A 14,582-nucleotide genomic window follows, 5' to 3' on the forward strand; every position below is an offset into this window, starting at 1 on the left:
CTGTCCCGCATCGGACTTGTCGGCCACAAACGAGCCTGCAGCTGACGTGGACATTTACCCCCTCCATAAATCTTCGTCCGCGAAGCCAAGCCAAAGAAGACAAAGAAGGAGATAGAGCTAGATAATTGTATATAAATTTAGTTAAGTTTAGATAAGTTAGTTAACAGAATAGTGTAATATAATTGGTGATTAATATAATAATTAAAAATATTATTTTAATTATAACACAGACTGAGCTCATCTTTATCACTGCTGTCTGGTACGTAACACAGGCAACCGGCGTGGTGTATAAGGAAGGAAGTGAAATAAGCAGTAGTGTCATGGAACATATAGAGATTAAAGAGGAGGAGGTGCTTGCTGTCTTACAGCAAATAACAGTCGATAAATCCTCTGGGCCTGACATGATATTCCCTCAGACCTTTAGGGAGACTGGTGTAGAATATGCAGGGGCTCTGGCGGATATATTTAAAATGTCCTTCGCCACGGGTGAGGTGCCGGAGGATTGGGGGGGAGCTCATGTTGCTCCGTTGTTTAAAAAAGGCTCCAAAAGTAAACTAGGAAATTACAGGCTGGAGAGCCTGACATCAGTAGTGGGTAAATTATTGGAGGGTCTTCTGAGATATAGGATATACAGGTATATGGACAGCCAAGGGTTGATTAAGGATAATCAGCATGGCTTTGTGCGTGGTAGGACATGTTTAACCAATCTTCTAGAGCTTTTCGAGGAGGTTATCAAGAAAGTAGATGAAGGAAATGCTGTGGATGTTGTCTACATGAACTTTAGTAAAGCCTTTGACAAGGTCCCGCATGGGAGGCTAGTTCAGAAGTTTCAGGCACTAGGTATCCATGGAGAGATTGTAAACTGGATTCGAAATTGGTTGAATGGAAGACAGAGTAGTAGTGTAAAATTGCTTCTCAGACTGGAGGCCTGTGATTAGTGGTGGGCCTCAGGGATGGGTCTGGGACCATTGTTGTTGTCTATATCAATGATCTGGATGATAATGTGGTCAATTGGATCAGCAAGTTTGCAGATGACACTAAGATTAGAGACGTTGTGGACAGTGAGGAAGGTTTTCAAAGCTTGCAGAGGGATTTGGACCAAACACGTGTGAGGTGTTACATTTTGGAAGGAGAAACTAAGAAAGGATGTACATGGTAAATGGTCGGGCACTGAGGAGTGTGGAGGAACAAATGGATCTGGGAATACAGATACATAATTCCCTGAAAGTGGCATCACAGGTAGACAGGGTTGTAAAGAAAACTTTTGGCATATTGGCCTTCATAAATCAAAGCACAGAAGTTGGGATGTTATGGTGAGGTTGTATAAGATATTGATGAGGCCAAATTTGGAGTATTGTGTGTAGTCCTGGTCACCAAACTACAGGAAGGATATCAGTAAGATCGAAAGAATGCAGAGAAGATTTACTAGGATGTTGCTGGGTCTTCAGGAACTGAATTACAGGAAAAGGTTAAATAGGTTGGGATTTTATTCCTTAGAGCAAAGAAGAGGGGAGATTTGATAGAGGGTATAGACAGAGTAAATGCGAGTTGGCTCTTTCCATATAGATTGGGAGAGATAAATATGAGAGGACATGGGTTTCGGGCGAAAGGTTATGGGGGAACATTATGGGGAACTTCTTCACTCAGAGAGTGGTGGGAGTGTGGAACGAGCTGCCATCTGAAATGAGAAATGTGGGCTCACTCACAAGGGTAAATTGGATAGATACATGGGTGGGTGAGGTCTGGAGGGTTATGGAAGGGGTGCAGGTCAGTGGGACTAGAGTAATGTTTCGGCATAGACTAGAAGGACTGAATGGTCTGTTTACCGTGCTGTCATTTTCTAGTACTTTTTGGTAGACACAGATCTGAACAATATCGAGGGCTGAAGGACCTGCACCGTGCTATAGCATTCTATGTTTGATGAAGAGCACAAGCCTGAAATACTGTATTACAGGCCCTTCGGACCTCGATGTTGTGCTGACCTGTATATACCTTCAAAAAAATATGAAACCTTTAGCCAGGGCATCTAAGAATGCTGAGTTTCTCCAGCACGTTTGTGTCTGCACCCACCCATCCAGTCCCTCCTCTTTTTCCATGCCTAAGTTCAGACAATCACAATCTGACCGATTTTCTTCACTTGACCTCCCACTCCCCTACAGGGCAGTTATTGGAATCTCCAACCCTCATACAAGCAGGGTCCTCACACCTGCATTAAGCTCAGGGCCTGCCCTTCCTCACCTCCTGCCACCTTGCCCCTGGCCATGGGTGGCATCGTTCCTTTCCCATGCTCCATGGGCCTTGATTGTGGGATGCTGGTGAGAGGGATGTCACTCGAATCTTAAGGGAGGGTGGAGGGCTATGAAGCGGAAAGGGTGTGAAGCGGAACAGGAGGGTTGAGTGGAGCAGAACTGGAGGGGTGGAGCAGAACTGGAGGGGTGGAGCAGAACTGGAGGGGTGGAGCAGAACTGGAGGGGTGGAGCAGAACTGGAGGGGTGGAGCAGAACTGGGGGGTGGAGCAGAACTGGGGGGTGGAGCAGAACTGGGGGGGTGGAGCAGAACTGGGGGGTGGAGCAGAACTGGGGGGTGGAGCAGAACTGGGGGGTGGAGCAGAACTGGGGGGTGGAGCAGAACTGGGGGGTGGAGGGAGTATGAAGAGGAACTGGGGTGAGAAACTGTCGGGAGAAGTTGAAGGTTCATGGACTGACCTGATTGGGAGAGCTCACTGCCATTCTCGGAATCCACCAGGTCAGATCTCTGCCTCAGCCTTGCGTTGGCCATGTAGAACAGCCTGGAGCTGCCTGCTGGTTTGTAGGGCAACATCAAGGGGCCGTCTGGGGGCAAGGACCATGCGTTGTAGTCAATAACCAGAATACCAGCACGCCACCTACTCAACCCATTTACCACATTCCACCCCAGATACACACCCTTCTCCCTGTCCCACCCTCGGATATACTCCCTTCTCTACGTCCCACCACGGACACACTCCCTTCTCTCTGTCCCTTCTCCCCTGTCCAACCCCAGAAACACCCCCTTCTCCCCTGTCCCACTCCCGAATACATTCCCTTCTCCCTGTCACACCAGATACCTCCCTTCTTTCCCCATCTCATCCTGGATAAACCCCTTCTCCCCTGACCCACTACAGATACACACCCTTCTTCCCCGTCCCATCACAAATATACTCCCTTCTCCCCCCTCCCCACCCCCTCCCCTCCTTGTTCCCGGCACGATAACCCTCCCCTCCCTGTGCCAAGCTCTCTCTGGTGCAAAGGCCTGTTCCCCACACCCCCCCCCCCCCAACTACACCCCTCTCCCAGACTGGTTTGGCTCTGCCACTCTGGAGACACCCCACACCCAGTCTGAAGGTTACCTGTACTCCTTCTCAATCTCCAACAATACCTGAAGAACACCAGCCAGTGCAAAGCCCCTCACACATGACATCACTGAACATTATGATGATTGGACCACGTCATAGGAGCGGAACCTGGCCATTTGGCCCATTGAGTAAACCTCACTATTCCATCACTATCCTCTTCAACCCCATTCTCCTGCCATCTCCCTTAATTTCCTTCCTGATCAAGAACTTATCTTTCCATATCATAGAACCTTTCAGCACAGTACAGGCCCTGCAGTCCTCAATGTGATGACCTCTATAAACCTACTCCATAACAATCTAACCCTTCCCTCCCTCACCCTCTTTTTTTGCATTCATGTGCCTAACTAAAGGACTTTGAAATGTCCCTGTTCCAATGATACCAGCCTCCATCACCATTCCAGGCCCCCACCACTCTCTGTGTAAAAATAAATTACCCCTGATGTCTCCCCAAAACGTTCCTCCTCTCACCATATACAGATGTCTTCTGGTATTTGCTATTGTTGCCCTGGGAACAGGCGCTGGCCGCCCACCTTATCTATCCTTCTAACAATCTTGTCGATCTACCTTCAACTTAAATAACCCTAGTGACATGACTTCCACAGCCCTCTGTGGCAACGAATTCCATAGATTCACCACCCTCTTGGTAAAGAAATCCCTCCACATACCTGTTTTCCAAAGAGACATTTTTGTATCCTGAGGCAGTGTCCTATAGTCCCAGACTCCCCCATCACAGGAAACATCCTCTCCAGATCCACTCTATCAAGGCCTTTCAGTATTCGATAGGTTTCTAACTCCAGTGAGTCCCATCACGGATATTCTCCCTTCTCCCCCCCCTTCTCCCCACTCCTGCCCCCAGCACTAGACTTCAATGGAAACCTTTTCACTCCAAGGATCATCCTTGTAAACCTTCTCTGGACCCTCTTCAATGCCAACACATCCTTCCTTGGATATGGAACCCAAAACTACTCACAGACTCCAAGTGTATTTAAAGCCTCAACATTACATTCCTGTCTTTATTCCATATACCTCTCAAAATGAACCCCAGTATTACATTTGCCTTCCTTACCACTGACTCCACATATAAGCTGACCTTCAGGGAGCTTTGCACGAGGACTTCCAAGTCCCTCTGATCTCTGAACTCATTGCCCATTTTGCTCCTTCCACCGCAGTGGATGATCATACACTTCTCCACACTGTGCTCCATCTGCCATTTCCTTGCCCAATCTCCCAACCTGTCCAATTCCTCTGTAGACTAAGTGCTTCATCAACACTACCTGCCCCTCCTCCCATCTTTGTATTGTCCACAAGATTTCCCCTTCAAGTATACCTCTTTTCCCGTGTGTATCCAAGTGCATGGAGACCTCATCCTTAATAATAGATTCTAACATCCTACCAAGCACTGAAATCAGCCAAACCGGCCGATAGTTTCTTGCCTTTTTCCTCCTTCTTTATTGAAGAGTGGAGTGACACTTGCAATTTTCCAATCCACTGGAACCATTCCAGAATCTCGCGATTCCTGAAATATCACTACCAATCTCTCCTCAATTTCTTCAGCCACCTCTTTCAAAACCCTGAGGTGCACTCCATCTGGTCCAGTTAATTTATCCATCTTCAGACCTTTCAACTTTCCCACCACCTTCTCCACGGTAAATACCAATGAAACACACTTTTTCCCCTCGACACTCTTGAACTTCATAACTATCTCCCCAGTGTCATTTTCCACTGGCCCAATGTCCCCCTCACCTCTCTTTTACTCCTGAAGAAACTTTTCACATCTTCTTTTATGCTGCTGTCTGGCTTACCTTCACACGTCATCTTTACTCTTTGCTTTTTCCATTTGTCTCCGTTGGCTATTAAAAGCTTACCAATCCTCTAGCTTCTCACTAATCTTTGCCATATTGTACACCTTCTCATTTGTTTTTACTTGCTTTTGACTTCCCTTGTCAGCCACTGTTGCCTCATTCTTCTTGTGAGACACTTCTTCATCCTTGGGAAGAATTTGTCACAAGATATAGGAGTAGAAGTAGACTCATTGGGCCATCGAGTCTGCTTTGCCATTCTAATCATATGCTGTTCTATCCACCCACTCACCCCCAGTCCCCAGCCTTGATGCCCTAATCAAATACCTATCAATCTTTGCCTTAAATACACCCAACGATCTCGCTTCCGCAGCTGCCTGCGACAAGTTCCACAGACTCGCGACCCAACAACGAAAGAATTTTTTCTGCATGTTTGCTTTAAATTAACACCCTTTTATCCTGAAATTATGCCCTGGACTCCCCTACAATGGCAAACAACTTTGAAACATCTGTCCATGCCTTTCAGCATTCAGTATATCTCTATGACATCCCCCCCCCCCTTATCTTTCCTCATACTAATCCTGGTGTCATTCTGGAAATTCTTCTCTGAATCCTCTCCAACGCTAGCACTACTTTTCACAGTACTCCAAGTGAGGTCTTACCAGTGGTTTATAGAATTTCAACATCACATCCAAGCTCTTGCATGCTCTCCCTCTAGAAATGAATGCCACATTTCATTTGCCTTCTTCACCACTGACCCAACCTGGAGGTTAACCTTTAAGCTATCCTGCACTCTCAAGTCCCTTTGCACCTCGGAGTTTTGAATTTTCTCCCCACCTAAATAGTCTGCCCCTCTATTTCTTCTACCAAAGTGCATGACGGTCCACTTTCCAACATTGTGTTTCATCTGCCGCCTCTTTGCCCGTTCTCCTCATCTATCCAAGTCTCTGCAGCCTTTCTGTACCCATAGCATCACCACACCTTGTCCTGTGCTTTTAGAGTTAATCTCAGAAACTCCAGCCACTGCTGCTCAACCAATCATCCCTGCAATTAAATTTCACCATAATCATTATATCTCTGTAGACTCCTTTCTTCCACTGATATTCCAATACATCTGATTTTAGTTTCTCACTCTCCAACTGCAGGGTTAACTCTATCATATAATCAAACCATAGAACATTACAGCACCTTAAGCCCTCTAGTCTGTGCCGAACCATTTTTTTTGCCAAGTCCCATGGACCTAGACTCAGACCATAGCCCTCCAATCCATATACCGGTCCAAATTCTTCTTAAATGTTTACCTACATTCACCACTTCAGCTGGAAGGTCATTCCACTCTCTGTGAAGTTCCCCCTAAACTTTTCCCCTTTCATTCTTAACCCATGTCCTCTGGTTTGTACCTCACCTACTCTCTGTGGAAAAATCTTACCTACATTCACTCTGTCTGTCCCCCTCATCATTTTAAATACCTCGATCAAATCTCTCCTCATTCTTCTACGCTCCAGGGAATAAAGTCCTAACCTGTTTAACCTTCCTCTGTAACTCAGTTCCTCAAGTCCAGGCAACATCCTAGTAAATCTTCTCTGCACTCTTTCTATCCTGAGCGAATACTGATGAAAACAATCCATTTATGATCTACCCTATCTCTTCTGGCTCCATACAAAGCCGACCATTCTGATCATTAGTGAAATACTAATGATTACCGCCTCCTCGGGGGCTCTGTTCCCATCAGCTCCCTTATCAACTTCCAAGATCCAGTTCACCCCCCCACCCCAGCCCTTCTCCATAACCTTGCAGGCGTTTCCTCTCCAATTGTCCTGCCAAGGCCTCAGTGAAACCTGCCCCCACCACATCTGCAGGCACCATTCTCCACATTCCAGTCAAACACTCTAATTTATAGCTGTCACCTCAAATTCTTGACCCTTCCACCAATGGGAATAGTCTCCAGGTCATTGTTTTATATATTTTAACCAAATCTCCCTCCAGCCTCTCTCTTCAAAAGAAAGCTGCCATGGTCACTCTATCTACTCTTGGAAGAGCACCCTCTTTCCGGGAATATGCTTGGAAATCCGTCCATGCCCTTCCCAGATGAGCAAATGGTTGGCACACTGACCCAAGGAAAAACACACTAAAATGCTGGAGGAACTCAGCCGGTCCTTCAGGATCCATGGATTTGACAACAATATTTTTGCCAAAGTTTTATTCTTTAAGGAATAGGCAGAATGAATCAAGAAATCTCAGAATTCAGACAGTGCTGCTGGGGAAGAGTTCCAGACCAATGAAAGTTGCTAGTTGGATATGATAAGGGGAGAGGCGAGAATTTATCATGTCTCTGTGAGAGGAGAGCTGGGGGAAGATGATGCAGGAAGAAGTGAGGGGGAGAGGAGGGTTGTTTTAACGAAACCCACAGAAGTCAACATTAGTGCCATCCGGTTGGAGGGTGCCCAGATGGAAGATGAGGTGTGTTTCCTCCAGTTTGCAGGTGGTCTCAGTATGGCAGTGCATGACACCATGGACTGACATGTCAGAAAGGGAATGGGACAGGGAAATGAAATGGGTGGCCACTAGGAGATCCACATTGTTACAGGGGCAGAGCTGAGATGCTCAACAAAGTGATCTCCCAGTATGAACCCATACAAGTGGAAGCCTCCCACCTCCCCAAGCATTAGGCTCTCACCTGTAGTTGAAGTACACCCTGAGACAGCAGCGGTCCCTCCAGTCATCAGAGCTGGGATAGACAGTGTCCTCTCAACCCTGGACTGCCCATCCTGGAGCTGAGCCTCGCTTGGTGCAGGTGCCGCTGGGGGTGATGGTGCCTGACCAGATGTCTGGGTGGATACATCCACCTTGTTGGCATCTTGAGTAGCGAGAATCCTTGTTTGGCTGGGTGGTTCTCTGGTGACTGGGAGCTCGGCTTCTGAAGAGTGGTCGAACAAGGGTGGGCACTTGGGCCAGAGGGATGGCATGGGCATTGGCCACGGAGGGTAGGGTGGGCTGGCAGACCCCAGGACAGAGTCCTTAGGTGGTGGAGATGGCCTCGGAGCCAGGTCCATGGCCATGGCTTGACTATCACTGGCAGGGAGCAGGGGTTTGCACAAGGACAAGGGTTCATCTGCCGAGCAGACATTGGGAATGTCAGGGCGGTTGGGAGACAGGGTAACCCTAACATGGGACAGCACGGTGCGGGCGGCTGCCTTTGTCGGGCTCAGTATCACCTTGCCGGCGAGCTGCTCACCATGCTCAGGCTCGCTGGGCACCTCAGCTGCGGACAGTTGAGTGTAGCCAATGGGCTCCCTATGGCCAGTGGGTGGAGACTTGAGGAGGGTAGCGGAAGGGAAGGGGCTGGTGGAAAGGGGCCTCCTGCGCGAGGAGAAGGTGATGGTGGCGATGGGCAGGGGGAAATCGGTGCGGGGGACGCCCACAGCCTCTGGGAGCTTCTCCATGTTCTTCTGCAGCGGTGTCTGCGGCTCCACCGTGGTATCTGATGCTCCCTGGAGCTGGCTGCAGATCTGGGACCTGGCTGTGTCAAGAGACCTCGGTGTTGTGAAGGACAGAACAGACCCACTGTTGTTTGATGCCAGTGACAAATCCTCCGCTTCTTCCAGCCCTACAACCTGTCAGAGACACAACCGTCATTTGGTGGTCTGCTCTCCCATCCCATCCACCTCACTCTCATTGCAGGCTCATGACTATATTCCACCCACACAGGCCCTTCAGCCCATCACATCTGTAACGACCAGCAAGCACATGCTTACACAAATCCCATGCCAATTCTGTATCTGAGCACAAGCACCATCCCAGTCACACTCTCTTCACTCCCCTACCCTCGTCGAGTAGAAGAAACACCAACCTCCCAATTACTGCTGTTATCAGACTCTTGAACAAACCTCCCGTTAGTGAAAGATGATGCCCTTGAACTGTTTTTAACTGCACTTTTCTCCATTCCATGCACTGTGTTTTTCTCCATATCTTGCACTAATTGACTGATAATAACACAGTGATTGTGGGCTTCAAGGGGACCAGGGTCACCACCCTAACCCTCCCTTATTAATAACTCTGAAGTAGAGAGTGGAGAGCACTTAACTAGTGACCTATCATGGACACACAGCATCTCCTTACTTGTCAGGAAGATGCAACAGCACTTTCTGAAAAGATTAAAACAAGCAAGGTTACCGACCACCATCATGTCAACCTTCCACAGGAGCTCTATTGAGAGTGTACTGGCCAGCTGCATCACAGTAGAACAATAGAATATTACAGCACAGAAACAGGCCTCTTTGGCCCTTCTAGTCTGTGCCGAACCATTTTTTTTGCCTAGTCCCAGTGACCTGCACCCAGACCGATCCCTCCAAACTCCTCCCATCCATGGACCATCCAAATTCATCTTCAATGTTAAAATTGAGCCAGCATTCACCCCTTCCGCCGGCAGCTCATTCCACACTCCCACCCCTCTCTGTATGAAGAAGTTCCCCTTAAACTTTTCCCCTCTCACCCTTAACCCACATCCTCTGGTTTATATCTTACCTCCCCTCAGTGGAAAAAAGCCTATCTACATTTACTCTGTCTCTCCCCCTCATAATTTTAAATACCTCTATCAAATCTCCCCTCATTCTTCTACACTCCAGGGAATAAAGTCCTAACCTGATTAACCTTTCTGTGTAACTTAGTTCCATTGCAGCCCAACTCCTGCTCTCAATACTTGGATTTATAAAGGCCAAGATGCCAAAAGCTCTCTTTACAACCCTATCCACTTGTGACACCACTTTCAGGGAATTATGTATCTGTATTCCCAAATCTCTCTGTTCTACTGCACTCCTCAGTAAAGGTTCCATTATTGTCATGTAATACAACATTTAGATTCTCAAACTTTTTCTTTCCACTCACATAACACTAAGTAATCCCTATGCCATTGGTGCTCTGTGATTAGTAAAGGATTCCTTAGGGTGGTATGCGCTTGGGAAGGAAAGGCACTTAAAGAATCACTGCTCTAGACCCAGTTGTTACTAAAATATCTTGATAGAGAAAAATTGTCAATTGGCCCATTTCCTTTGGAGTTCTGAAACCATGCACAATACAAGTCAATTAGGGACAATTAAAACAGTGGCTTTCAAACATTTTCTTTGCACCCATATACCATGTTAAAGCAATCCCTCAATAATCATATAGCACCGATGGCATTGGGAATACTTAAAATCATATGTGAGTGGAAAGAAAAAGGTTGAGAACCACTGATTTAGAAGATATTATACATGAAGTTCTTTAACTTTTGTCTACCGTAAGGCAGATTTTGTCCAGTGCCCCTCACAGATGCCCACAGCGCCTGGTGTTCACAGGAGGTCTCCCCTCCAAATACTGACTAGGCCTGAGCCTGCTTAGCTTCCGAGATCAGACAATCTCAGGAATATTCTTGCTAGAGGCTTCAACCATTTCTACCATTAGTGCCCTACCATTTACTGTGTATGTCCTTTCTTGGTTTGTCCTTCCAAAATGCAACACCTCACACTTGTCTGCATTTTTCAGCCCATTTTTCCAGCTGGTCAAGATCCCTCTGTAAGCTTTTAAAACCTTCCTCACTGTCCACAATATCTCCAATCTTAGTGTCACCTGCAAACTTACTGATCCAATCGACCATATTATCATCCAGATCATTGATGTAGATGACAAACAACAATGGTCCCAGCACCGATCCCTGAGACACCACTCGTCACAGGCCTCCAGTCTGAGAAGCATCATCCACCACCACTCTGTGGCTTCTCCCATCCAGCCATTGTCAAATCCAGTTCACTACTTCACCATGAATATCTCACATCCAAACCTTCTTGACCAACCTCCCATGTGGGACCTTGTCAAAGGCATTACTAAAGTCCATTAGACAACATCCACACACTTTCCTTCATAACTTTCCTGGTAACCTCCTCGAAAAACTCTATAAGATTGGTTAAACATGATCTACCATCCACAAAGCTACACTGACTTTCCCTAATCAGTCCATGGCTATCCAAACAATTGTATATCTGATCTCTTAGAACACCTTCTAATAATTTACCTACTATTGACAACAGGCTCGCCGGCCTATAATTTCCAGGGTTACTTTTGGAGCACTTTTTAAACAATGGAATATCATGAGGTACCCTCCAATCCACTGGCACCACACCCATGGCTAGGATATTTTAAGTATTTCTGCCAAAGACCCTGCAATTTCTAAAATAGCCTCCCTCAAGGCCCAAGGGAATATCTTGTCAGGACCTGGGGATTTATCCACCCTTATTTGCTTTAAGACAGTGAGCACTTCCTCCTCTTTAATCTGTATAGGTTCCATGACCAACCTCACTGCTTGTTTTCCTTGCTTCCCATGACTCTATGCCTTTTTCGAGTGAAATTGATGAAAAAAAAATTAAGACCTCTCCCATCTTTTTTGGCTCCATACAAAGCCAACCACTCTGATTTTCTTGTCTCTTGCTATCATTTTGCTCTTAATATACCTGTAGGAAACTAGAAACCTTAGGATTTTCCTTCACATTGCCAGCCAAAGCAACCTCGTGTCTTCTTTTAGCCTTCTTGGTTTCTTTCTCGAAAGGTTTCTTGCATTTTTATACTCCTTTGGTACTTCATTTGTTCCATGTTGGCTATATCTGTAATACACTAGCACAACCCTTCTGCAAACTGTGTTCCCCCCAGAAAGAGAGGGACTCTCAGTGTACAAGCTGCAATAGCAGCAGGGCAAAGCCTGGACAGCAAGTAGATCACACACCAGAGTGGACAGCACAGAGCAAGAAAGAAGCAACTTACAGCCAAGCCTAAATGGATTCATGCCTGTAATGAAGTCTGCTCTGGTGAGTCCTCCTAAGTGCAGGGCTCAAGCCTCGGCAAGTAGTGACAAGTTTGGGAATGAGAGCAGCTGATGGCCTTAATGGGATCCACAAACAAGTTTGTCAGTCATATGGGGTGGGCCCATGGGTAAAGGTGCCCATCATTCACCAGTTACCCAATCTGAGATGTGGCGGTGCATGCTGGTTCAGTGAAATGAACATGCACAACCGCTCCTCTCTGTCAACGCCAGGGTGAAGAGACAGAGTGCACGCTGGGTGTGCATTATTGCCCCTATGTGTATGCATCAGTGTGAGGTGAGGGCACAAAGTGCACACCGAATGTGCATGACTGCCAACGTACAATGTGTGTGCATGTGTACTTGTCAATATGTATGTGTGTAACTTGGTTAAGTGTGACACTAGGCAATGAAGATTTTGCTTCCTGGATGTTTTTGGGTGTATTTTATGGATTTTGGGCTGTTGATCACGAAAATCACATTAAGCTTTTCCTTACTGTTTTTTCAGATATAATCTATTTTTGTGATTTCCTGTCATATTTGAAGTCCACCTCCATTTTCAACGTCATTGAAAATTCATTTTCAGCATTTGCACTTGGACGTCTTCCCTGCTGATCTCAGTGCAGTCAGTGATGAACATGGTGAAAGGTTTCACCAATACAATGCAACCATGGAAAAGATGAATCTGGGCAACTGGAATCCTTCAATTCTGGCCAACTATTGTTGGACACTGTCACAAAAGACATCAGATGCTGAGTACAAATGAAAATCAGTGGCAAAACATTTTTAGCTCAGATGAACTGCACAATGTGTCAACATCATTATGTGATGTTACAGAGTTCTGTGTTGTGTATTGGCCTATGTGTTGTGTGGTTATAAGGTGGACTGCTGAGAGAATGGGAGACAGACTGAGCATGTGCAGGAAATGATCTAAAGATTTCTGGACTTGGACGATAAACCCCCACTGGGTGGTGCTGTGGAGTGGAAGGAGGCCCAGAGCATGAGTCATGGACTGGAGAACAGTTTAGAATGTTGGGCATTTTAAAAGGGATGAACATTCCGAAGGCAGCCAGTGGTTCCTCTCTCTGCAAGCAACACAAGACAACTTCGAATTTTATGCTCTCTCTCTCAAAGATCTTTTGGCTTCAGTTTACCAAACAAACTGAATTTTGTTTATGATCTTTGCTTCAGTTGAAATTAAAGTTTTGTGAGTCTTGTGTGCTTTGTGTCTAAGTTTTTCTGTGGACTGGTAGGAAATATAACTTAGACTTTAATTACATATGTTATATTTAGGCTGGGGAATTTATTAGTTTTACACTCTTATAGAGATTTGGATAGTAACCAGTGGGCATTGTTATAAAAGGGAGGATTTTTGAATTAAAGTTTGAAGGTGAATTTTTTTGTTAATAAAGTAATTGTTCATCTTTACCCCTGTGTGATCTGCCTTCTTTGTGGTTGCTGGTTTGATCTTGTAACATAATTTGGGGTGATCATCTGGGATCAAACCAATTTGGGAGCTTTAGGAGTGATTGAGTCCTCTGAGTCTGACTCAACCTCCAGCTTGAAATTAAAAATAAACGGCGAGTGTATAAATGACCAGCAGAAAAACCAGCAACTATAAATATTGACCAGTTCATCGCTAACCTTTCAGTGGTTAATTTAAAAATGGCAAAAAGACAGAACTGATGGTTATAGTTGGCAAGTTAAAACTTCTTACAGTAAGAACTGGGATGAAAAAAAAGGAAATTTCCCGAAAGATTGTTAAGCTCTATGTAGGAAAGGGGGTATTTGAAGAAGCTGCATTAGAACAGTTTCCAAAGGAGAAAACTTCAGAGGAAGTAAAGTTGTCTTTGAGAAAACTCGAGTTAGAGGAAAAAAGAGAGGCAGAAAGGAAAGCTGAACAGGAAGCAGTAAGGCAGATAGAAATGGAGGAGAGAGCAGCCACAAGGGAGGAGAGGGAGAAAGAATGGAAACATGAGCTAGAACTAGTTAAATTGAGGCAGACCCTAACCTAAGGAGAGGGAGAAGCCAGAAACCCACGTGCTAGTCAGGAGGAGAGGTTTCTGGTCAGTAGAGAAGTGAGGTTAGTTCCTCCATTTGAGGAAGCTGAAATAGACCAATAGTTTCAGCATTTTGAGAAAGTAGCTGTAAATTTAAAATGGCCACGAGATCAGTGGTCACTCCTGCTACAAAATGTCCTTAATGGGAAAGCCCAACAGGTGTATTCGTGTCTCAGGGTACAACAAGCAGCTGATTACAAATTTGAAAGCAGGCTATACTCCGATCTTAGGAACTAGTCCCAGAGGCTTATAGACAAAAGTTCACCAGTTACCCAAGTAACCTTTAATACCCTTATACTGAAGAATCTAATTCCTTCTTAAATATATTTAATGAACCTGACTCTACTGCCCTCTGTGGCAATGAATTCCACAGATTCACCACCCTCTGGGTAAAGAAATTCCTCCTCATCTCGGTCCTAAATGGTTTGCCTATTATCCTCGAACCAGGGCCCCGGGTTCTGGATTTTCCCATCCTTGGAAACATCCCATCTGCATCTGTTCTGTCCAGTCCTGCCAGAATTTTA

At 45.9% G+C, this 14,582-nt stretch overlaps 1 protein-coding gene across 5 annotated transcripts in view; it reads right to left on the reverse strand.

Annotated features, from left to right (window-relative positions):
• The window catches only part of LOC138756934 (uncharacterized), a 99,414-nt gene that overhangs the window by 33,984 nt on the left and 50,848 nt on the right, over positions 1–14,582 (reverse strand). For all 5 annotated transcript variants that reach the window (XM_069923389.1, XM_069923386.1, XM_069923385.1 and 2 more), the window contains 2 exons: positions 7,850–8,786; positions 2,706–2,831 (listed from right to left, as the gene is read on the reverse strand). In XM_069923389.1, coding sequence (XP_069779490.1) covers positions 2,706–2,831; positions 7,850–8,786 — 1,063 coding nt within the window. The remainder of the gene's footprint in view (positions 1–2,705; positions 2,832–7,849; positions 8,787–14,582) is intronic.

Source organism: Narcine bancroftii, chromosome 3 (assembly GCF_036971445.1).
Source record: "Narcine bancroftii isolate sNarBan1 chromosome 3, sNarBan1.hap1, whole genome shotgun sequence".
Lineage (NCBI taxonomy): Eukaryota > Metazoa > Chordata > Chondrichthyes > Torpediniformes > Narcinidae > Narcine > Narcine bancroftii.